The sequence below is a fragment of the Anomaloglossus baeobatrachus genome, chromosome 11 (genome assembly GCF_048569485.1).
Source record: "Anomaloglossus baeobatrachus isolate aAnoBae1 chromosome 11, aAnoBae1.hap1, whole genome shotgun sequence".
In the NCBI taxonomy this organism is placed as follows: Eukaryota; Metazoa; Chordata; class Amphibia; order Anura; family Aromobatidae; genus Anomaloglossus; species Anomaloglossus baeobatrachus.
Window position 1 is genome coordinate 68,709,637 of NC_134363.1, and position 24,604 is coordinate 68,734,240.

A 24,604-nucleotide genomic window follows, 5' to 3' on the forward strand; every position below is an offset into this window, starting at 1 on the left:
ATGTTATTCACCAGTAGAGGCATACTCTTTCCATGCTTCCAACACAGAGTCAGGCCCCTTCACACGTGCGTGTGTCCAGCATGTGTGAGGTCCATTTTCACACGTACCGGAGACATGGACACACGTAGACCCATTAAAATCAATGGGTCTGCGCACACGTGCATGTTTTCACATGGACTGTGTGTCCATGTGCTCCACACTGCGACATGTTAGTTTTTCTCCAGCAGCACGGGTGTCACACGGACCGCACGGACTGCACACTGATATGATCCATGTGATATCAGTGTGACACATACCAGAGAAAACCACGTGTCTGTGCAATAAAATGCTTTTCTATACTTGCCTGTTCCCACTGTTGCTGTCGTCAAACCTGCTTTCATTTGCTTCCAACCCCCGCTCATTATGCTCATTGCATACTCACTGCACCTTGGACCGGAAGCAGCAGCAGTGCCGGACACAGCAGCACATGGACAGGTAAGTATAGAAATTCATGCTGCCCGTGTGTTTTGCGGATGTCTCACGTAGAGTACAATGACTGCACACGCTGAACACACACACGGACACAGGCACTCATACACATCTACACCATGGACAGTACAAAATATGTATGTTTTGTATAGGGTGTCTTGGTGCTTATATTTCTGATATAGTTCCTCACATACTGGGCCTTTTCCATTAATAATATCCCATATTCTTGGCCTCTTCCAATAATAATGCACCCCATCCTGAGCCCCTTCCTGGTAAAATGTCCCCCTTCTTGGCTCCTTCCTGGTATAATGGTCCCACTCCTGGGCTCCATTCTGTGGGGTAATTTCCAGTAAAAATATTCCCCATCATGCAGGGCTTTTTCAAGTAATAATGTTCCCAGTTATTTTGCCCCTCTGCAACACATTTAAAAAAATATATATAAATGATTCCTCCTACCTTCCTTCACTCCCACAATGCTCAGTGTCCTCTTCTGTTGTTGGCACAGCTGACTTTCTTGTACCCAATACAGAGCATGACATCGATGCCATGTGACGAGCATGCCGACATCAGCTGCTTTCTCTGATTGAGTGACAGCAAGTATTTCAGTGCAGGGAGCTGGCGGGTCTCTGTACCACAATACATTTTAGCTGGAGTTGCATGCTCACTTGCTATACTGTGTATATAGATAGAGTACAGACCAAAAGTTTGGACACACCTTCTCATACAAACAGTTTTCTCTATTTTCATGACTCTAAAAATTGTAGATTCACATTTTAGGCATCAAAACTATGAATTAACACACGTGGAATGAAATACTTAACAAAATAGTGTGAAACAATTGATAATATGTCTTATATTCTAGGTTCTTCAAAGTAGCCACCTTTTGCTTTGATTACTGCTTTGCACACTCTTGGCATTCTCTTAATGAGCTTCAAGAGGTAGTCACCGAAAATAGTCTTGCAACAGTCTTGAAGGAGTTCCCAGAGATGCTTAGCACTTGTTGGCCCTTTTTCCTTCACTCTGCGGTCCAGCTCACCCCAAACCATCTCGATTGGGTTCAGGTTTGGTGACTGTGGAGATCAGGTCATCTGGCGTAGCACCCCATCACTCTCCTTCTTGGTCAGATAGCCCTTACACAGCCTGGAGGTGTGTTTGGGGTTATTGTCCTGTTGAAAAATAAATGATGGTCCAACTAAACGCAAACCGGATGGAATAGCACGCCACTGCAAGATGCTGTGGTAGCCATGCTGGTTCAGTATGCCCAACAGTGTCACCAGAAAAGCACCTCCACACCATCACACTTCCTCCTCCATGCTTCACGGTGGGAAGCAGGTAAGAGAGTCCATCCGTTTACCTTTTCTGCGTCGCATAAAGACATGTTGTTTGGATCCAAAGATCTTAAATTTGGACTCATCAGACCAAAGCACAGATTTCCACTGATCTAATGTCCATTTCTTGTGTTCTTTAGCCTAAACAGGTCTCTTCTGCTTGTTGCCTTTCCTTAGCAGTGGTTTCCTAGCAGCTATTTTACCATGAAGGCCTGCTGTATAAAGGCTCCTCTTAACAGTTGTTCTAGAGATGTGTCTGCTGCTAGAACTCTGTGTGGCATTGACCTGGTCTCTAATCTCAGCTGCTGTTAACCTGCGATTTCTGAGGCTGGTAACTTTGATAAACTTATCGTCCGCAGCAGAGGTGACTCTTGGTCTTCCTTTCCTGAGGCGGTCCTCATGTGAGACAGTTTCTTTGTAGCGTTTGATGGTTTTTGCCACTGCACTTGGTCACACTTTAAAGGTTTCCCAATTTTTTGGACTGACTGACCTTCATGTCTTAAAGTAATGATGGCTACTCATTTTTCTTTACTTAGCTGCTTTTTTCTTGCCATAATATAAATTCTAACATTCAGTAGGACTATCAGCTGTGTATCCACCCCACTTCTGCACCACACAACTGATGGTCCCAACCCCATTTATAAGGCAAGAAATCCCACTTATTAAACCTGACAGGGCACACCTGTGAAGTGAGAACCATTTCCGGTGACTACCTCTTGAAGCTCATCAAGAGAATGCCAAGAGTGTGCAAAGTAGTAATCAAAGCAAAAAGTGGCTACTTTGAAGAACCTATAATATAAGACATATTTTCAGTTGTTTCACAATTTTTTGTTAAGTATTTCATTCCACATGTGTTAATTCATAGTTTTGATGCCTTCAATGTGAATCTACAATTTTCAGAGTCATGCAAATAAAGAAACCTTTTTGAATGAGAAGGTGTGTCCAAACTTTTGGTCTGTACTGTACATATATATATATATATATATATATATATATATATATATATATATATATATATATATATATATAAAAGCTGTTAAGATCTATGGGCCGGACTCAGATCTCCCTGAAAATCTGCCTCCAGAGATTATTATAAATGAAAAGTGGTGTTATCTGTGTGAGACATGTAATGACTGACAGTCAGATCTTGTTTTTGCATTGTAGAGCTGTGTGTAATTACAGCTAACACTACAACAGAAGCTTGTCTCATTACAAAGACATGTGAGGCAGCATTTATCCTCTTATAATGCTGTCACCTTTGCTGTAGAGCTGGGAGTGATTATAACTAACAATGTACAGCAGAGTTGAATCTTGTCTTATTACAAACACATTTGTATTTGTACTGTCACACTGGTAGCACCCTAATAAAATAACCTCTAGGGGCAGATTCTAAGTTAGATCTATGTCTGGCCCATAAATCTTAACAGTTCATTTACATATTAAAAAAAAATTGTATTTCTCTGGAATAAGGCATCACAGATATCAAGGTACCATTATAATTATTATTCAATTTTCTATGACCTGCTATCACAAGGAGTTTTGTACAAACTTTCTCGACTGTCATGGTGGTGTTGATCTCTGTTCAGATTGCAAGCTCTGAAAACTCCACCTGATAGTTTCTTTCGTGTCTGGGATCAACACTGGCCGACTCGGGCGTAGACCTGCTGTGTGCTGATTCATAAGCAGGCTAGCAAAAGTTATTCTCTGCTGGTCTGCTTGCTCCTTTGATAACATGTTGTGAAGAAACCTATCACATCTGCTCCCCTCCTATTTATGCTGCTTAAATACTTCTACCCATGCCAGCTATAGTTTATTTTATGTTGTACTGTGAAGTGTGGGGTCCCAGACTTACTAGTGAAAGTTGTGCTCATTGCTTGGTACGGTTGTAGAGTTTACCCCTGTTGTTTTGTAGCTTCCTTCCTGATCTTGATTTTCCTTCTGTATATCCTTTAGTCTTGATGAGTCGCCCTCCACAGTGCTGCAGCGGCTGCCTGCGGGACACTGCGGGGACTTCTCGTTAGGGACCCCTCTGGCAACAGGTAGCGCAGGTTGTCTACTTCTGAGTCGTGATGCCACTCTCGGTATTTGCAGTCAGGGTGATGGGTGACTGCCACTGCAGTTTAACGAGCGTCTGGGGCTGATGGTGTCTGCAGTCTGGTGGTATGGCCTCCCGAGAGTGAGGCTGGCCCCAAGTGCTCGGGTGTATGTGTGAAGCCCCACAAGTGCAGTGTCGGTGCATTACCTTCAGGGACTCCACTCGGCTGGATCTTGTCACTGGTAGGGAAATCTTCTGTTTTGATTGTCGTGACGCCACTCTCAGTATTGCGGTCAGTGGGGACCGCCACTGCAGGTTGAGGGACGCCTGGGGCTGATGGTGAGTGCAGTTAGTTGGAATAGCCTCCTGAGAGTGAGGCAAGCCCCAGGGCTCTGTGTAGGTGCGTAGTACCACAAGGCGCAGAATAACTCCACACACGCAGGATGTCTTTCAGGGGTTTTACTCACTTCAGATGGCAGGGTGAGTAACCCGGGCGTAGCTGGGATGAACCAGGCGGGAACCAGGTATCCTTCAGGCTGACTTCTGATGGTGACTACCAACTCGCCTTCCTTAGCCCTTGGTGGTTTGGGGTAACCCCGACTTTTAGTCCCTATGGGGGTCACCCAGGGAAGTTGCTGAAGCCTCACTCCCCTTCGTTTGCCGTTTGCTTGTTGCCTGGGCCAGATCACTCCAGCTGCTTGCCTCCTGTGAGCTATGGGCCCTAACTGTGGCTACGTGGCTGCGGCTTTTGTGGTGTTGTGGTGTGGGCTTTGAGGGCCCCACACCGGCAGGTTTAGCGAGGAAAGGTGGATCAATCCCCGCTCCGGGATCTGCCGCCCGTTTGGGCCTGGTACTCCCTAGCAGTCTCCTTACTTCCCACTCTGTGCTCTCTCTCTAGCTGGAGATGGGTTTCGGGTAGCACTCCTAGGTGACCGTTCTCCCCCGTCGGTAGCCACTGCGCGGACGCTGTCAGACTGCAACAGCTCCAGGGGAAGGGGTCAGCTCTCCTCGGAGCTCCCTGGACTCTGCACTGAACCGGCTCACTGCTCCTCCTCTCCTGTTCTTGCCTACGCCACCTAGCAACCAGGCTCTCTTACCACACCCCTTGAGAGGAGATGGAGGCTTTTGGCCCCCTCCACTATTCCAGTGGAGGTGAAGGCTTTTCCCCCTCCTGGGATCCCCAGGGGTCCTCTCATAGGTACATGTGTGAGACCTGATCACTATGCGCCTGTGTAGTCACACCTCGGTCAGCCTTCCGGATTACCTGTATTGTACTGTCCCCAGCATGGGTGCAGTACTCAGTGGTGCCTGACCAGGTCAGGGGCGCCACATTCCCCCTTAGTTATCACCAGCACGTCCTCGGGCTGCAAGACAACATTTTAAAATGCATAAAACATTAAAACATGGTAAAACTTTTTAAAACCACCAGGTACCATACATCACCACCCTCCACCCACAAGTCCGTTAACCCACCCAAAACCCTCTCACGTTGGCCGCGCCTTCAGCCACTTCTGGCAGGATGTAGAGGCGGCTTTCATGGGCTGGTGGTCTTCAGGGTATACCTGGCCTGGTGAAGCCGCGCCTTCAGCCACTTCTGGCAGGATCCAGAGGCGGCCTCCACAGTTGGTGCTGACCAGGTACCCTCTTTGTGGTGGAGAGCCAGGCCCCATAAACAGGCATGCTCTCTGGTTGCAGGTAAGCCAAGGCCCTATATACGGACGTGCTCCCTGGTTGCAGACGAGCCAAGCCCCTAAACAGGCTGACTCTGGTGGTGGTGGTGCCCTCTGGTGTAACTATTTACACTGCGAGAGTTTGTGGCTATAGCCAGTTCATAGCCTTAAGGTTCATTTCTCACATTAGTTTATGTGGGCACATTGCTTAAACTTGAAAACGTTGCAAAACTTCAAACTTGTCAAACTGGGAACTTCTATGCTTCTTTCTGTACTTTATGCAGATTCCTCCTCACCAGGGCTTGGGCCTGTAGGGCTGCGGCACCTGTTGGTTTCTTGATCTCTGTCGTCATCAGTGGTAGTCTCATCAGTAGGTTCCTTGTCTTTTCTTTCTCTGTCTTCATCTGTTTCTTTATCTTGTAGCATGGGATGGCTGTGGGGTTTGCTGGTACATGGTGCTACATCTAGGGCATACCAGCCTCTTTCGCCTTGATGCATGGTAAACTGCACTGTGTCTCCCATCTTTAAATTTCTTCCAGGATGTCCTCTGGGCAAATGAGCTCTAACGTCTCTTCTATTGACGAAGATACCTTCCTTTATACCAGGTGCAACGATGAATCCGTATCCTGATTTTAGGCTAAAGTCTTCCACTACTCCTCTACAAAGGGGTCCTCTGACCTGGGCTTTGGCTCTTCTCAGGAACCGTTTCTCCTGTAGGTCTCTGGCCGTTATTTCATCTCTTTGTTCTGGAGATTGCGGTGCAGGGGAAAGCTTGGTTCTGCTACGGCGCCGTGTCCTACGGGCTGGATTCTGCTGGGCTGTTACTTCACTGCCTGCAGGCCCCCAGGTGAGGTTGCTGGACAAGTCTTCCTCTTCATCCCAGCGAGAATATGGCAACATCTCTGGCTCTGGGTATGGATCCACTGCTGGTGGCTCCTGAGTCAGCTCCTCAGCTTCCTGGCCTCCCCTCCCCCTTAGTTCTTCTGAGCACTCCTTTGGTGGCAGTGCTGGGGATGGACTTTCATCAGCAGGCCCAGGCGGGGGACTCTTTGGCGTGGTTGCTGCAGGGGTTGCCGGAATCCTCTTGGGGGTATGCGGGGGTAGCATGTACCGGTCCACCATCTCCTGTGGGAACTTGGCCTCCAGGTCAGCCTTCAGCTGCCAGTATGCGGGGTCCTCACCTACCAGGGACTTCCTAGCAGGGACCTCCTTGGACTGGGGAGCGGTGGCTGCTCTGGCCTTGCAGGCCGGGGGAAATGGTGATGCAATCTTATCTTGGCGGGCCGCGCCTGGCATGGCGGCGGCCTGGTCTTGGCGGGCCGCGCCTGGCATGGCGGCGGCCTGGATTGGCACTTCTGGCGCAGCTTGGATCGGCGTCGCAGCTGCGATGGGGTCTTTGCAGGCTGGGCTGGGCGTCGCTGCAGCGATCTGGGCTTGGCGGGCCGCACCTGACGGGGCTGCGGCCTGGTTCAGCACCTCACTTGCGGCGCGGACGAGCGTTGCGGCTGCGGTAGGGTCTCGGCGGGCCGGGCCTAGCATGGCGGCGGCCTGGGTCAGCGTCACACCCGCGGCATGGATGAGGGTCGCGGTGGCAGCCGGTTCTCTGCGGGCCGGACTGGGCGTCGCTGCAGGGACCGGGTCTTGGTGGGCCGAGCAGGGCATCGCTGCGGCGGCCTGAGCTTGGCGGGCTGCACCTGGCGTGGCTGCGGCCTGCTTCAGCGTCGCCGCGCCGGACGCCTCTTCAGGGACCGCGGACGTGGCAGCAGGGGTTGGGGCACTCGCGCTGGCAGGGGCATCACTGGACTCACCCATCGGTGGCAGCATCGGGGTCTGAGTCGTCGCCGTCCGGTCTGGCACTCGGCGCGCGGCTCTCCCTTCATAGGCCTGAACCGCCGCGGTCATCCCCAGGAACTCCGCACGTCCCTCTCTGATCTGCCTTCCGATCCTGGCTTCCAGTTGTTCGCAGAACTCGGCAAGCTCCCGACACCACCAGGCAGCGGAGCCTGGCTCTGGGTCTCTGCATTCAGACGCCATTTTCTCTAACAACAAGCTGCTGGCTTCTTTTCCGTTCCACCGTCTCTGGACGCTTCCGCTCTCTTCACAAGCGAGGTCAGAACTCTGCAGGGGATCTCTGGGTAGCCACACCTCTTCGTGGGCGGTAACTTCTCCCAGCGCGGGCTGCTGTTGTTTTTCAGCGCGCTTTTCATGGTGGCAATATGGCGGCGCTTCCAATTTTTCAAGCGGACCGCCCAGGCACATGGTCACCTGTCTGAACAGGTCTAGTCCTTATCCTGTTCGTGACGCCAGATGTGAAGCCCCACAAGTGCAGTGTCGGTGCATTACCTTCAGGGACTCCACTCGGCTGGATCTTGTCACTGGTAGGGAAATCTTCTGTTTTTATTGTCGTGACGCCACTCTCAGTATTGCGGTCAGTGGGGACCGCCACTGCAGGTTGAGGGACGCCTGGGGCTGATGGTGAGTGCAGTTAGTTGGAATAGCCTCCTGAGAGTGAGGCAAGCCCCAGGGCCCTGTGTAGGTGCGTAGTACCACAAGGCGCAGAATAACTCCACACACGCAGGATGTCTTTCAGGGGTTTTACTCACTTCAGATGGCAGGGTGAGTAACCCGGGCGTAGCTGGGATGAACCAGGCGGGAACCAGGTATCCTTCAGGCTGACTTCTGATGGTGACTACCAACTCGCCTTCCTTAGCCCTTGGTGGTTTGGGGTAACCCCGACTTTTAGTCCCTATGGGGGTCACCCAGGGAAGTTGCTGAAGCCTCACTCCCCTTCGTTTGCCGTTTGCTTGTTGCCTGGGCCAGATCACTCCAGCTGCTTGCCTCCTGTGAGCTATGGGCCCTAACTGTGGCTACGTGGCTGCGGCTTTTGTGGTGTTGTGGTGTGGGCTTTGAGGGCCCCACACCGGCAGGTTTAGCGAGGAAAGGTGGATCTATCCCCGCTCCGGGATCTGCCGCCCGTTTGGGCCTGGTACTCCCTAGCAGTCTCCTTACTTCCCACTCTGTGCTCTCTCTCTAGCTGGAGATGGGTTTCGGGTAGCACTCCTAGGTGACCGTTCTCCCCCGTCGGTAGCCACTGCGCGGACGCTGTCAGACTGCAACAGCTCCAGGGGAAGGGGTCAGCTCTCCTCGGAGCTCCCTGGACTCTGCACTGAACCGGCTCACTGCTCCTCCTCTCCTGTTCTTGCCTACGCCACCTAGCAACCAGGCTCTCTTACCACACCCCTTGAGAGGAGATGGAGGCTTTTGGCCCCCTCCACTATTCCAGTGGAGGTGAAGGCTTTTCCCCCTCCTGGGATCCCCAGGGGTCCTCTCATAGGTACATGTGTGAGACCTGATCACTATGCGCCTGTGTAGTCACACCTCGGTCAGCCTTCCGGATTACCTGTATTGTACTGTCCCCAGCATGGGTGCAGTACTCAGTGGTGCCTGACCAGGTCAGGGGCGCCACATATGTGTGTGGTAGAACAGGTCACAGAAGAACTCAGTCTCAGTCCAGCAATGTCTTGCAACTCGTTTTTACTCACTTTCAGGTGTTCTGTGAGGAGCCTGGGCGATGCTGAGATGCACTACAGGGAAAACCAGGTTTTCCTTAAGGCTGGTGTAGTGGTGACTGTAAGCTCACCTTCCTAGCACTTATTGTTTTGGATAACCCCCGACTTGAAGTATATGGGATTCATCCAGGGAAGTCGCAACTGCCTTTTCTCCCCTTTCTGGCCCTTTTGCTGGCAGCATGGACCAAGTAAAGATGGCTTCTAGCCCTATCTTACTTATGGGCCCCCTCGTTGCTGCAGATGCTGCGGGCTCTGTGTTGTTGGTGAGACACCTGGAGTGCCCTCACCGGCAGGTTTTAGCAGACCACTAAATGGATGTCTGGCTCTAGGGACCTGTTCCCCGTATGTGCCTGGTCTACCAGGAGTCCCCGTACTCAACAACCTCGCTTCTTCCTGAGGTGTCTTTTCAGGCTGACTGTGTGGCAACCGAACTCCCCCGCAAACAGCCCCTACACATGCAGGGTATTGAGTACCCGATCCAAGTCCGACCCGGACGCGGGATTCTGGGTGCACGATCCGGATCGTTTTTTGTTTTTTTTTCTCTCTCTCTCTTCCGGACTTCTTTCTCAACCCGCCGGGTAGCCGCCGGACCCGGATTTTTCACTATCCGCTCAACTCTAGTCTTCACTTCAGACTGGCTTCCTCCATCTCCTCCCTCTTACTGCCACTGCACAACTCACTTTCAGCATCTCCACCGCACCACTAGCTGAGATATGGAGGCAACGCCCCCTCCTGGATCTGCCCACCACCTTGGGGCATTAGCGCCAGGTCTAGCAAACAGCTATGAAGAGCAGACCTCCAGATTGTGAATTATGTGTATAGCTCTACACAGAAGAACAGATCTCAATGGTGGTTGGGTCGGAACCCCGGAATCTTCCTATACTTCCACAGTGTGATATCTGTAAAAAAGACTTGGCTGTCATTATACTGATAATGGGGGCTCTGGGTGTCACTACTGTGGAGGGGGCGGGTGTTGGATGTGGCTTGCGACCCTCACTCAGAAGTGAATGTGGCTCTTAAAGTCAGAAAGGTTGGGGACCATTCATTTACAGCGTGCTTTTTCAGGCGGGTTTCAGAGAGGACATACCCTTGCAGTGTTTTGGACTACTCACTTCTGCTATGCTAACAGATTCCATTACTAAGTTGGCATCGCCATGAAAATCCTATTTTTAGTGTGAGCAGATAATTGCATTGGAAGTCTTACAAATCATTGAATTAGTAAAATTATAATGTGACAGGTTGTTTAGTTTTTACCCTGGACGTGCTGCTTATAATATTCCCTAAAAGGAACCAAAAATTCTTACAAAACGTATAAACAACACCCGATGTAGGTTTTCCATCAGAAGACTTGGCTCCAGGCCCAGGTAAGTTGCTGTTCTCGCCTCCTAAAATAAATAAAACCTCGATAAAAGTATTTCAGGAAAGCCAGCTTGCAGTTTTAGATAATGGTACTATGCAAACATTTCACTCCTTCATTGTTCTGGCACAAGTGAACCTTCAACCCAAAGATAAATATGGGAACGGATGTGAAGAAAGTGGACATTTGTGCAGTATAATGTAGGCACTATAGTTACTGAGTGTACAGAATACATATTTCGGAGCCCATTCAAGACAAAAAAAAATAAGAAATACGGAGCCACACTATCATCCAAGACTTTAAAAATTCTTTCTTAGGAAACTTAGTCTTGTACAATTTTAATGACTTCTGATTTATAAAATGGATTGCACATAGCTGACAAATTAGTCAAATATTTATCCATGTATTCTGGATGAAACTTGGATAATTTTTTATACACTCAAACTTAGCCTCAGATTGGGTCATAAAGTGAGCTGAGCTCCTTTCACACGCAGTGGATGGTGACCAGTTACATAGACGACATCTGTGTCTAGCAGCAGTATCCGGAGTGGAGCTCTGATCACTGCTGTTAAAGGGGATAGCCACTATTTGGAGAACCCCCTACTCATTCACCTTGTTCACCACGATTAAAAAGATATAATCCTATACTCCCCTACAGTGCGGCTGCGGTTCCAACGATGTCTGAAGCTGAGTTCCCTGGGCCCAAGGGAAATTATGACACGCAGGCCCTGTGAGCAATCAGTGCTTCTGTGTCCCTGCCTTTGGAGATTTGAGCAGGATGTGAATGCTGCACTGACTTCCTGCTCAAACGTCTACAGGTGGGAGGAAGGAAGGCGATGGTGATTGTTCATGGGGCTTGCATGTCATAACAATGTCACATGGGCCACGGGAACTTGGCTTCAGATATCACTGGTACCGGAAGTGAGAATAAGCTTATTTATTCTTACGGGGACAAGAAAAGGTAATGAAAAGGGGTTGTCCAAGCGATGATGTCCTATGCTGTCGTCTTGGTCCTCCTGTGACGCTTAATCACAGACTAGGAGACAGTGATTAGTCCTATATAACACAATACTGCAATTCCAGCATATAGTACAGGCAAGCAGGATCTGACTAATTATCCCATTCAGAATAAAAAAATAATAAAAAATATATATGCAATATGTCCATACATAGTGTGTGTGTGTGTGTGTGTATATATAATAAAAATATATATATATATATATATATATATATATATATATATATATATATATAATAAAAATATTGTAAGATTTTGCTCACTTAGCTGCAGATTTAAGGTACACACAAGAACACTTTCTGCTTAATATTTCAGTTGGTTTAATTGTAATGTCATATACCAGCTCAAACAATCCAAAAACAAAGCAGCCTATCTGGAATAAAGAGAATAAAATAGCACATAAAAAGTCCATTTAGATGCGATGTCCGCCTACTCAGAATTCTGCACTCTTTCAACAAGAGCACAGCTCTTGAGGTCTGCTAACTCCATACAGAGAACACATAATACATCCATTGGCCTCCATTTACCTGCTGGACCACACCCTGGAGATATCTGAACAGCCGCCCACCCATCTTTTTAGATGTTCGGAAAAAAAAATTCTGGGTTTCACATCACCGAAACTAATAAGCTCAGTGAACAATATCTCCCCTCCAGGATTTTACCATTGACCATTTTACAATGTACAGTATATACATGTATAAATAATTTATCACTGCATCTGTAAAAGTCTGGTCTATGAAAGTTACCAAAATATAAAATTAATTAACCTGATCGCAAAATGCCGCAAAGAGGGGAAACAATTACAAATGCCAGATTTGCGGTTTTATTTTTTTTGGGTCACTTCATCTCCCTAAAAGTGTAATTAAAAGCAATCAAATTGGTGTCAATGGAAACATCAGTTCACCTTGCAAAAAAGAAGACCAGATGGAAAAATAAAATTATCATAGATCTAAGAAAATGGCATATAAAACAAAAAACTATTTTTTTTTTTATTTTTATTTTTTTTACAAATTTCAGATTTTTTTTCCACCACGAAAAAATAAATAAAAATCTGTTGTAAGTTTGGTATCACTGTGACCACACTCATCTGGAGAATCATTTTTACAATGAACAACATAAAAGCAAAATAAAAAATCGGTGATGCAATTGCATTTTTATTGCACTATGGGGAAGGGACAACATTTCAATTTTTCGCTTCGGACAGCAAGAGAGCCAGAATTGTCCCTGTATGCGCCACTAAAATAATTTTGCTTGATGGCTTCATGTTAGACTATATTTCAATTTATAGTCAATCTTCGTCTAATGTCTGTGTATGGGCGGCTTTATAGATGGTGAAGTAGGCACTGTTCAGTCTGTGATGGTCATAAGTATGTTACTGTTGTGTATATATACCATAGCAATGTGATGCTGCAGGGAGGTATTATGTATCAGAGTGATCACAGCAAGGAGAAAAGTACAGACTCACGTATATCTTGTCTGTTTTGTAGCGGACAGTGAGCTGGCCAAACTGCAACGTATGTTTCGCCTGAAGGAAGGACAGCGCCAAGCAACAACCTACGGGAAGCAGGAGCGAATCAGGAGGCAACTGTATGTATGCTTTACTTAAGACGTGTTCAGCTGATCTGCAGAATGACATCTCTGTAACTGGCAGATTACTGCCTGTGGGAGTCTCCTCTTAATGTCATGTCATTAGTGCAGCATGCTAGTAAGGCATGTGCCATCTGATCATGTGCCGTCTGATAGAACGAGACACTGCGAGATACCTGCCACTTCTGCAACACTGTGCATCTTATTCAAGGCAGCCTACTGTATGTAATGACTCAATATTACTATAAATATAGACAATACAGTGAATCATGAATGTCAGGTGGGCACTACCAATATAGACAATGTGTCATGATCCAGGACCGGTATTCTCCGCTCCAGAGTTTCCCAGACCCGGCCTGGTCATGTCAGGGGTTACCTACCATCAGCCTCATTCTGCTTTCAGGAGACACTATATATGGTCTCAGCACTGGCATTCCTGTGCTGGTTAGTTTTGCTCTGCATCCTGTGACTAGCTCTAGTGAGATTTCCTGGTTTATCTGACTCCTTCCTACCATGCTCTGACCTGTATGCTCCCCTGTTCGTCTGCCTATCCCGGTCCCTGACTTCCCGCTCCTGTCTGTTGTTTGTGTTTCCTTCTGCATTCCTAATCTCCCGGCTTCTGACTCGGTTGTGTTTTCTGACTTGATTTTGATCCTCCCTTTGCAGTGACTTGGCATTTCTGGCTAGACCTTGACTGTTTGACTACTCTATTGCCCCCTGGTGGTTCACCTGGTAACTGCCTGCTGAAGTTACTCTACTGTACTTCAGCTGCTTTTCTGTTACAGTGTTACTTTGACTCTCCTTCACTACTCTGCTGCCACCTAGTGGGGAATACGCTGTGCTACGTCCGACTTGCCCTTTGTACAGTGTGACACAATGCAGTGAATCATGAATGTCAGGTGGGCACTTACCAATATAGACAATGCAGTGAATCATGAATTTCAGGTGGGCACTCACCTCTAAATGGAACCTGTTTGCATTCTTATTAGCCCCTAATCTAATGTAATCTATGTAAAGCATTTAAAATGTTCATTATGTATATGTCTATACCTTTGCATTATAAAATTGTTCCTAAACTTTCTAGAAATCCATCTGCTAATTTTTATGGAAATGAGCTCACAAGTGCAGGGGGCTTGGTGTGCACTTATAACTAACTCTCTGGCCTCTTTCCCTCTTCATCTTCCTGTTAAGAATTGACAGTTCACTCTTCTCTGTGACCTTTCCTGCTCCTACTGGTGCAATTCCTGGGGGCGGCACATGTGCAGAAAGGTACAAAGGACGTTGCGAAGGTCCTACTATTGATCTGCGCATGCACCGCTGCCAGAAATGACTGCGATTGTGTGAGTTCACGGTCACGGAGAAGAGTCATCTGTCAGGAGGAGAAAGAGGGAGAGAGGCCGGAGAGCTGCACTTACAAGCTCATGTACATAATCATTCTCTGATGGATTTCTAGAAAATAGAGGAAAGGATTTATAATGCAAAGGTAAAAACATTATTCACATTTTAGAGTCTTTACATAGATTGTTAGTTTAGGGTCTAAAAACCCGGTGACAGTTTCCTTTAATTCCTTTAATCTCACATTTAGTAATCTTGAAGGCTTGATATTCTAGCACCAATTTTAAAGGGGTTGGCCACAACTTTTACATTGATAGGTCATCAATGTCTAATCAACCGGAATCTGACACCCTCCACCCCCTCTGATCAGCTGTACTTGGTGACAGTGGTGGCAGCAGGTAGCCAGAAATGCTCAGTTCTGGTTCTGCTCCATCTTCTGCACATCCACCTCATTCATATCATTAGGGGTTGTGCAATACCCAAGTATGGCCACTATCAGAAGACTGGATAGCTCCAGAACTGAGCATTTCCAACCACCTGCTGCCACCACCAGGACCGAAAACAGCTGATTGTCAAGAGTACCAAGTGCCGAACCCCGGCCGATCAGACATTGATGATCTATCCTACGAATAGGCCATCAATGTAAAAGTTGTGGACAACCTCTTTAAGTATAAAACTGCAATATAGTATGTCTATGGATTTGAGATGATAACCAATTTGTAAATTCTCCTGATTGAATCATTATAACGTCATTTTGATCTTAGCCTTTTTTTGTACCTTTTTTCTCTTTTATTCTCTATATTCTTTATATATTTTTATCTATCACCATATGATAATCAGAAAAAATGATAATTGAGCCCATAAATACAGTCTCAAATAAATGTAATTGCATTACAAACTACACAGCAATTCTTTCTTATGGTATAAATAATGTGTTTCTTGCATAATCTGAGAGCAGCATAGTGTAAAGACACAGATCCTGATTCCAGTGATGTGTCACTTATTGGGCTGCTTTGTTGTAGTTTTGATGATATCACTGTTTAATCAGCAGGAGATTATCACTTAGAGTACTAGTATACCTGATGCCAGGTAGTACTCCATATTTATGAGCTCTGTATAAAAACGTGAAAAACGGACCAATGTTATTCAATGGGACAGTGCAGATGAATGTATTTCGTTTCAGCCACATTGAATCTGCGACCAAAAGAAATTGCATCTTGCACTACTTTCTTTAGTGTGTAGGATGAAATTCATCAATTTAAAGGAATTGTCCACTACTAGGATAACCCCTTTCTGATTCACATGTTTCCTCCAGGTAAAATAATAAAGACTATACTCTCCTATACGGGTGTCATTCCAGTGGTATTCAAGATCACGGGGCTTGGGCTCACATGGGGTTGTGATGACACATGAGCCCAGCATCCAATCAGCGCCAGCTTCCTTCTTTCCACCTTCGGACCAAACGAATAATCAACAGGAAGTTAATGCAACCGCTGCTCTCACTTCCTGTTGATTAATAGGTTTGATCTAATAGAGGTAAGTATAGTCTTTATTATTTGACTTGGGGAAGGCGTGGAATCAAAAGGGGTTGTCCTATAAGTGAACAAACCCTTTAAGTAACATCCAATCTTTATGAATTCTTTAACATATTTGGTCTTTATATATTTTTGAGAACTGCTAATGTAGAAAATCAGATGACAAATAAGGAACATATCCTTGTTTTTTAGATGAAACTGGGTCTGCTTGAGAAACAGCTAAATCGTAGCTCGTAGTGTTGGGAAAGAAAGGATCCTTCCTTTTTTTGTAAACATTTCCCTATGTGTACACAATCCCCTATGAGAGCCACTTTTAATTCTCATTATTTGTAGTTACTTCTTATGTATGGAATCATGTGCTTGCAGATAGAAAGCAATTCTCCTATTTTACTGCACCAATGGCCTGGCTTTTATGTGATCTTTCCTTTTCAGAGGATGACAGCATGCAGCGGACATCACGGCCAATAGCAGCCTTTAGCATCCATATATCAGCGTTATGTTTACAGCGTGGCAGTCTGAACATTGTTCGTTTTTTATACAATGTTCTTTATGGCAGCTGCATTAGTGTGAGGAGACATCGCCTAAATTGTTACTCCCTATGTAAGAGGATTCATTAGACAGAACACAGACTGTGCAAACAATTTCACGTAATAATTCATTTTGCTACTGTGTATTTTTAGGAGAAAAGATGATCGCGGTATACAATATTCAGTCTAACTTGTAATGTAATGTAGGCTGGTTATTTGGTAAAACTAGTAAAAAGAAGGTACACCATAGCTTCTGTATAAAATAGGTAACCATATGAAGAGAGTTTCATTTAATCTAGAATTTTCCAGAGTATTACCTGCCTAAACTACAAACTTTTTTTGTTTTTGACTGAACTACCTTCAGCGTAAAGAAAAACAAGGAGTCCTGTATGTGATTATATGGGCTTACAGATCCCTGCCCTCAGGAGGTGTTGATTGGGTGCAGAAATATGATGTAGAAATTTCAGCACCAAATATGCATCTCTTGGCAAAAAAGGCAGTTTTCTGCCAGGAGATGGCGGTCTGTGAATTCAGGGACCTCACCCTAGGTGAGGTCACTGAGTTTATTGAGGTCACCTGAGGTAAAGTTAGCTATGATCACAGGTGCAGGGCCGTGGGAACCTCTAGCTGTGACTGAAACTAACCTCAGTAATGTCACCGATCATTGCTGCGGCTCAGTCTCTTCCTGAAATTACAGCATGCAGTCATGTTCTATGGCCGCACACTGTCAGTTCAGAAGTAGAATCATCGTGGGACCTCCTGTGGATTTTGACAGATCTGGGTGTTTTGGGGGTTAATAAAGGGGTGAAAGAGGACTTTTTTAAAAATGTTATTTCAAATAAAAGATTTTTTCGGTGTTTGGTTTTATTTACTTTTACTTGCAGATTAGTAAGAGGGTGTCATAGATTCCTCCCGTTACTAATCTAGGGCTTAGTGGCAGCTGTGAGCTGTCATTAACTCCTTATTACTCCAATTGCTATCATACTAGAACAATCGAGAAGAGCCAGCTAAAGTTCTGGGATTGTTGCATCTAATGGATGCAGCTATTTTTAGTCTGGGGGTACAATAACAATGGGCTTCTCCAGCCTGAAAATACCAGCCCCTAGCTGTAGGCTTTATTTTGGATGGGTATCAAGATTGGGGGTTGACCACAAGCCGTTTTTTTAATTTATTTATTTAAATAATTAAAAAAAAGCCACATGCGGTTCCTCTTATTCCAATACAAAGCCAAGATAAGCGAATGGCTGGGGGCTGCAGCCCATAGCCGTGGGCTTTATCTGTGGTGGTATCAATATATGAGGAACTGCACACCATGTTTTAAATGTACTGTATTCATTTTGCACCCAGTATAAGGATGCAGACAGGGTGTGGGATCCCAATAAATCACTGACATTGTCAGAGAGGGTGGGGTGTGGTTTGAATGCAGCCATTTAGAGATGCCGGTGGGCAGGGAAAACAGTGAATATGTATGAGAGATAATGAGCGGCCCTGGACGTAGCATTTCAGCTGTGGTGAGACTCGGTAAGTATGTCCTGCTTTATTCCTTCATTATTTTTTTATTTTGCAGCCCCACCACATCATTTTATAACACATAAGTTTTGCCTCCGATTGAATTCAATTAGTTCAGCTAGGATCGTCGATCTGATCGGCAAACCCAGGCAGGTTCGGCGATCTCCGTCCAATCAGATCCTTGGCAGGATCATTCATCTCTAGTTGAGATCTGCTTTTATTGCACTTACTAATGTATAAGTAGAACAGGTTCAGCACCAGTTTCCTGCTGTACGGAATTCTTCAAAATGGCAGACCATAGCGGAGCATATGACCAGACCTGTCCATCAGCCTCCTCCAAGTGAAAAACACTGCACATAGGAAAGATGTTTTTAAATTGGAGGAGGCTGATGGACAGGTCTGGTCAAATGCTCCACTATAAACTCCCAGAAAACAATGTGCAGACTGTAGGAAAGTAGTCACCTGATTTGAACCCCAGAAAAAACAATTCTGAAATTGAAAACGTAAAAACCCAAGAAAATTAGTAAAGGCTATTACCAATGAGGAATAGGCTACGATTCCTCAGGAACACTGTCAGAAAGCTGGTTTGTGGCTCTGCTCTACTAAATACTAAAGACATTTTTGTAGAAGAGCATGAGTAATTTGGAGACTGCAGTAGTCAGTAAAAGTTGCATTTTATGTTTGCCCCGTGCTCTCCATGTTTGCCCCGTGCTCTCCATGTTTGCCCCCGTGCTCTCCATGTTTGCCCCCGTGCTCTCCATGTTTGCCCCTGTGCTCTCCATGTTTGCCCCGTGCTCTCCATGTTTACCCCGTGCTCTCCATGTGTTTGCCCCGTGCTCTCCATGTGTTTGCCCCCGTGCTCTCCATGTGTTTGCCCCCGTGCTCTCCATGTGTTTGCCCCGTGCTCTCCATGTGTTTGCCCCCGTGCTCTCCATGTGTTTGCCCCCGTGCTCTCCATGTGTTTGCCCCCGTGCTCTTCATGTGTTTGCCCCCTTGCTCTCCATGTGTTTGGCCCTGAGCTCTCCGTGTTTTTGCCCCCGTGCTGGCACTGTCCCCTCACACCTTGGCACAGCCGCACACAGTTTAAAAGAAAAAAAAAAAAACACTCACCTTCCAGCACCCGCTCCTCCGCTGCGTGCCGCTGGGTCCTCAATCAGTTCAGTTCCCACGCGGCCACAAGACGCCGGCGCCGCCTACTGACGCTCCTCCGTCTCCTAGGCAACAGGACTGCGGCCCAGGAGAGGACTAGTGTCAGAAGGAGGAGAGATGTCTCCTCTGCTAAACACAACATTGAACTGCCAGCGCGATCACACCGACAGTTCAAAGTGGCTGAATGTGGCGAAAGCGCGCGTGCCAGCAAAAAGGGCTCTGCATGCCCAGCCTGGCACGCGTGCCATAGGTTCGCCATCACTGGTATATAGTATAGGCAATCAGACATTTGCAGGTTCAAGTTCCCTAAGGGGAATGAAAAATATAGTAAAATATTTGAAATAAAATGTTTGTCTGGTGGGAGTGGCTGACACTTTACCCATGAAGCTGTTATAGGGTGGCAGGAGTGCTTTAGTCGTGGTCTGTGTCATGTCTAAAGGGGGCTTTACACGCTACGATATCGTTAATGTTTTGTCGTCGGGGTCAAGTTGTTAGTGACGCACATCCGGCGTCATTAACGATATCGCAGCGTGTGACACTGACCAGCGACCTTAAGCGACCTCAAAAATGGTGGAAATTGTTCACCATGGAGAGGTCGTCCCAAACTCAAAAATCAGTAACGGTTGTTTATCCAGGTGGTTCATCGCTCATGCGGCAGCACACATCGCTATGTGTGACACCGCAGGAGCGAGGAACGTCTCCTTACCTGCCACCGGCCACAATGCGGAAGGAAGGAGGTGGGCGGGATGTTACGTCCTGCTCATCTCCGCCCCTCCGCTTTGATTGGCCGGCCGCTTAGTGACATTGCGGTGACGTCGCTGTGATGCCGAACGTCCCTCCCCCTTGAAGGAGGGATTATTCAGCAGTCACAGCGACGACGCCGACCAAGTAAGTATGTGTGACGCTGCCGTAGCGATACTGTTCACTACGGCAGTGATCACAAACAATCGCATGTGCGACGGGGGCGGGTACTTACACGCTCGCTATCGCTACAAATTGCTAGCGATAATGCTACCGTGTAAAGCCCTCTAAAGTGTAGGCTCCTGGCCCTGCTACAGGCAGGTTGTAGGGCCCATGGACATTTGGGGTTTGTCCACTTACTTGCCATTGGGGGTACTTCTGTTCTTTCTCTTCTCTGTGGTCAGATTCAAGCAAGGAAACAAAAAAATCAGGATTTCTTTTTCTAAACACAACTTTACTTGTTCTTCCTATAGGTTACAGCAATTTCAAATCCTTCCTCTCCCTTCCTATCTCTTGTCATCTCTTTTGGTATACTTCTGTATTCTACTGCTGTTTCCTCTACAGGCTGCTTTCACACCCAGCAGACTGATCCAACACTGATCATTACCTAAGGTCCTAGTGTCGCGGGCAGGGGCTGACTGACCACGTCAGGCAAGGCTACTTGAGCCACTCGATCCGGTATCGCGGCTGGGGCTCGAGTGGCAGCCGGATCCGGGGCCCGTGCAGCGGCCCGTCGCCCACAACAATAAAAAGGGGGTATTTACAGGAGAAGAGTTTGTCAGTGATGCCCCCCGTGGGTTGCGGTGATGGATGGTGACACTGCCGCTGCCTTGGTATGGGATGCCCGGGTCTGATGGAGTGGGGCGGCAAGATGGTATCCCCTCAACGGGTAGGGGAGGTGTAGTCCCGGGGCCCGGGTGTGCGGGGAAGGATGCTGCGGAGCGTATTCTGCAGAGCCGGACCGGGTGGTAATGGTGTACTCACAGTTCCAGAGAAATTCACACAGAGTCCAATGGTAAACCAAATTGCCAGTGACTGGTGACCTCCGGTGGGTGTATTCAGGTCCCACACCCTGGCACAGCAAACAGGGGTCCCTTCCTCATGTACTTAGTGTTTGTGTCTTCAGTTTGACTACTCCGCTTGAAACGGGGAAGTCCACTCCCGGTGATTCTATGTGTTTGGAGCTGTGGCCCGCGAGAACTGACCCGTGGGATCTTAGCAGGCAATTGCGGAGCCCTATCCCCCTCATTGGGCTTCCGTCTCGCTCTCTGGGCTCGCTGGTGGGACAAGATGTGGAATCTTGTCCCCGGCTGGCTAATTGACAAGGGGCTTGAAGCAGTCCTCGCCCTAGGGTCCAGGCACCCCGACTGTGCACGGCCTCTGGACCGGATTCCTGCTGTCGGCACTGGCAGGCTATAACCCTGCCCCATCCACTTAAGGTCTCCCGCGACCGGATCTCCATCGCCTGTGGCCCTGTCTGCCGACTGCCACCTAGTCAGTAGTCCGGTAGTCCATCGTCTCCAACCCCTGACCACCCTGTCACATTACTCTCCTCTCACTTCAACTGTCAGTACTGTTCTGCTCGTGTCTCAACTCTAACTTTCCACTGTCTGACTCAGACTCCGACTGTTGTGTTCCCTCCCCTGGCACCTCAGGTCCCCTAGGTGGGCGTCACCATCTGCTTGGTCCTGCCAACTGGTGTGTCCCTATTGTCATGCGCGGTGACTAGGCTTTGCTGGCTGATGTTGTGTACCTGGGTGTGGGTTTGGTTGGTATGCCAAGGAGGATGGAGATCTGCACATGAAAGATTTGTGCAGTCTCCGTGACAACCTGGTTTTGCCAGGGCGTCACACTAGCTCTGGTCTATTTCATTTCTCAGGGTCCCGCGTACCCCCAGCAGTCCCATCAACAATGGGAACCTGCTCATAGGAGGACCAGTCCGACCCCAATACAACTCACAGCCTCCTCTTCAGGCAGCCATCTTCTTCTGCTCTCACTTTTCCCTGTCCCAGAGACTTACTTCAAACTCCTCCCAGGGAATAAACCTCAACTTTAACCCTTTGTGCACTTGCTGTGGCATACAGTCAAGATACCCGGCTCTTGCATCCTAACGAGCAGATTCTATTCACTACCACTTAACCCCTCTCCTGCTCACTTGTCTCTACGTTGCATTAACCTTTGTCTACAACATTCTTATACATTCCGCACTATTCATTGCTCCAAAACACACATTATAATCCATAAACTTGAGGTTCAATAAAACAGAATACCCGATCAGCCGCTAGATGGCACCGGAGATGCTTACAACATAACCAGCGTTAAAAATACTAAAACATTATGGTCGTTAGGTCTTTGAGGGGGAAGTTCTTCATACGCCGACCACTGATATGAATTTAGGTAAAATATATTTACTTCTGCGAATTTGTCTGGGATTTACAAACCAATCTTACATCACTTTAGCACATAATCATTTTTACTCAAGGTTACTAAAAAAACGCTCAGACATTTTTTTTTATTTTATGGTAAATTTGAAAAAAGTTTTGGTTCGTTGACTGAAAAAATAGCAAGTACTTACTGTACTGTTTGATAAAATCCCCAGGAACATGTTAATTTCACTAGTCACTCTCCCATTGCCAATTACCGTCATGTGTACTTTGTACAGCCTGTCATCACTCCTCCTGACTGTCTTGTCAGGAGCTACTTTTACGGTGACATAATGGCATCTAGCCCTCAGCAGAACAATGATATTTCATATTACACCTTCTGTAATACTCTGCCTGTTCTTCATATGAGATCTGCAGATCTTACCGCTGACAGAATGAAAAACTTGAGGCTTTGTCAGGTACCTGTGAAATATGAATGTCTTGTCATAGATGAAAAAAGGAAGGACACTTAGATAAAATAGAAAAAGTATCATCATCCCTGAATTTATTCAGCTCAAAGTCTTCTAATTGTCTGTCTATATACCTATTTTATCTAGAAGAAAAAAAATAGTCAGCACTTCCTATAGAATTAAAGGAATGCAGCACGCAGTAAGATGACTCTGAGGTGATTTCACCGGATTTTTATTTGGTGGGAACAGGGAGGTGGAGAAGGGATGAGTAAGCAATAGGTGATACAGGGGTACAAAGCAAAGGAAATCAAGTAAAGGCCCCGTTACATGCAACGACGTATCTAACGATATATCGCCGGGGTCACGAATTCCGTGACGCACACCCGGCATCGTTAGCGACGTCGTTGTGTGTGACACCAACGAGTGTCCGTTAACGATGGAAAATACCCACCAAATCGTCCATCGCTGACACGTCGTTCATTTTCAAAAAATCGTTGATTTTTGAGGACGCAGGTTGTTCGTCGTTCCTGAGGCAGCACACATCGCTACGTGTGACACCTCGGGAACGACGAACTACAGCGTACCTGCGGCCACCGGCAATCAGGGAGGAAGGAGGTGGGCAGGATGTTACGGCCGCTCATCTCCGCCCCTCCGCTTCTATTGAGCGGCCGCTTAGTGACACCGCTGTGACGCCGCACGAACCACCCCCTTAGAAAGGAGGCGGTTCGCTGGCCACTGCGACGTCGCTAGGCAGGTAAGTCTGTGTGACGGCTCCTAACGATATTGTGCGCCACGGGCAGCAATTTGTCTGTTATGCACAAACGACGGGGGCGGGTACGCTCGCTAGCGTTATCGCTAGCGATATCAATGCGTCTAAAGCCCCCTTAACAGTTGGCACGTTTTGCAGTTACACTCGACTGATCAAGTACATACAAGCAATGAAGAGTATTACAAACAAATTCTCTTAGCAATATCCCAACCTCAGTCCTTCTATCAGGGAAGCATCGGAGTCACCATATTAGGGTCAGAATATACAATTAAACAGGAAAATATAAACTTTAATAAATCTACTTGTGTTGGCGGTTCAGTAAACGTGGAAATGCACTACACTAATGGTTGACTCTAGTAAAACCTATACTCTCTGTAGCATATGCAATGTGGGTAATAACAGCCTGGCTCACTTTGATGCTGCTCCAGAACGAAAGTCCATTTCTCAATCTCTGGTTCTCGATGTCCAATCTTTGGTGCACAACTGCTTAGACTGATCCTATTCCAATGATGGTGTTCAGTCTTCGGGTTCCTCAGGTGGCATCTGGCGATATTCCGTCTTCAGGTTCCTTGGGTGACAAAATTCGGTCTTTGGGTTCCTGAGGTGACGATATTCAGTCTTTGGATTCCTCTGGTGATGGTATGCAGACTTTGAGTCTCTCTGGCAGTATACACTCTTCAGGTTTGTCTGGCAATGCTATATGTACCGCCCCTGCAGCAGTCAGACTGTTCAGATCCAGTGTTGCCATGGCTCGAGGGTCTCCGGATCCGGGGGCTCGGGGTCACCGGAAAGTGAAAGGGGGCTATTTACAGGTGATTAATGTTCATGACGCCACCCGTGGTTTGCGGTAAGGGGAGTACCATTGCCAATTGGAGTACCCGGGGGAGATAGGGTGGGGCAGCCAGATGGCATTCCCTCAACGGGTAGGGGAGGCCCTGGGACTCTGGATGATGGAGGTGTAGGGGAGCGCGTGGTACAGGCCAGGCAGGGAGATTCAGGGGAGAACGTACTCACTCAGGCCATATGGATGTTGGTACGACCATTAAGCAGACTGTGACACAGAAGTAAACCAAGTTTCTGGGTGCCACTGCCGCTTTAGGGGGAGCTCGTCTGGGAATCCGTCCCCGTGGGTATTGCTGATGGTTCTGGACCTGCCTCCATGCACTAGTTTAGA

At 47.3% G+C, this 24,604-nt stretch overlaps 1 protein-coding gene across 2 annotated transcripts in view; it reads left to right on the top strand.

The window, feature by feature from the left end:
• Positions 1 to 24,604, top strand: part of ODAD1 (outer dynein arm docking complex subunit 1) — a 288,275-nt gene that overhangs the window by 67,132 nt on the left and 196,539 nt on the right. For both annotated transcript variants that reach the window (XM_075327544.1, XM_075327543.1), the window contains exon 3: positions 12,933 to 13,032. In XM_075327544.1, coding sequence (XP_075183659.1) covers positions 12,933 to 13,032 — 100 coding nt within the window. The remainder of the gene's footprint in view (positions 1 to 12,932; positions 13,033 to 24,604) is intronic.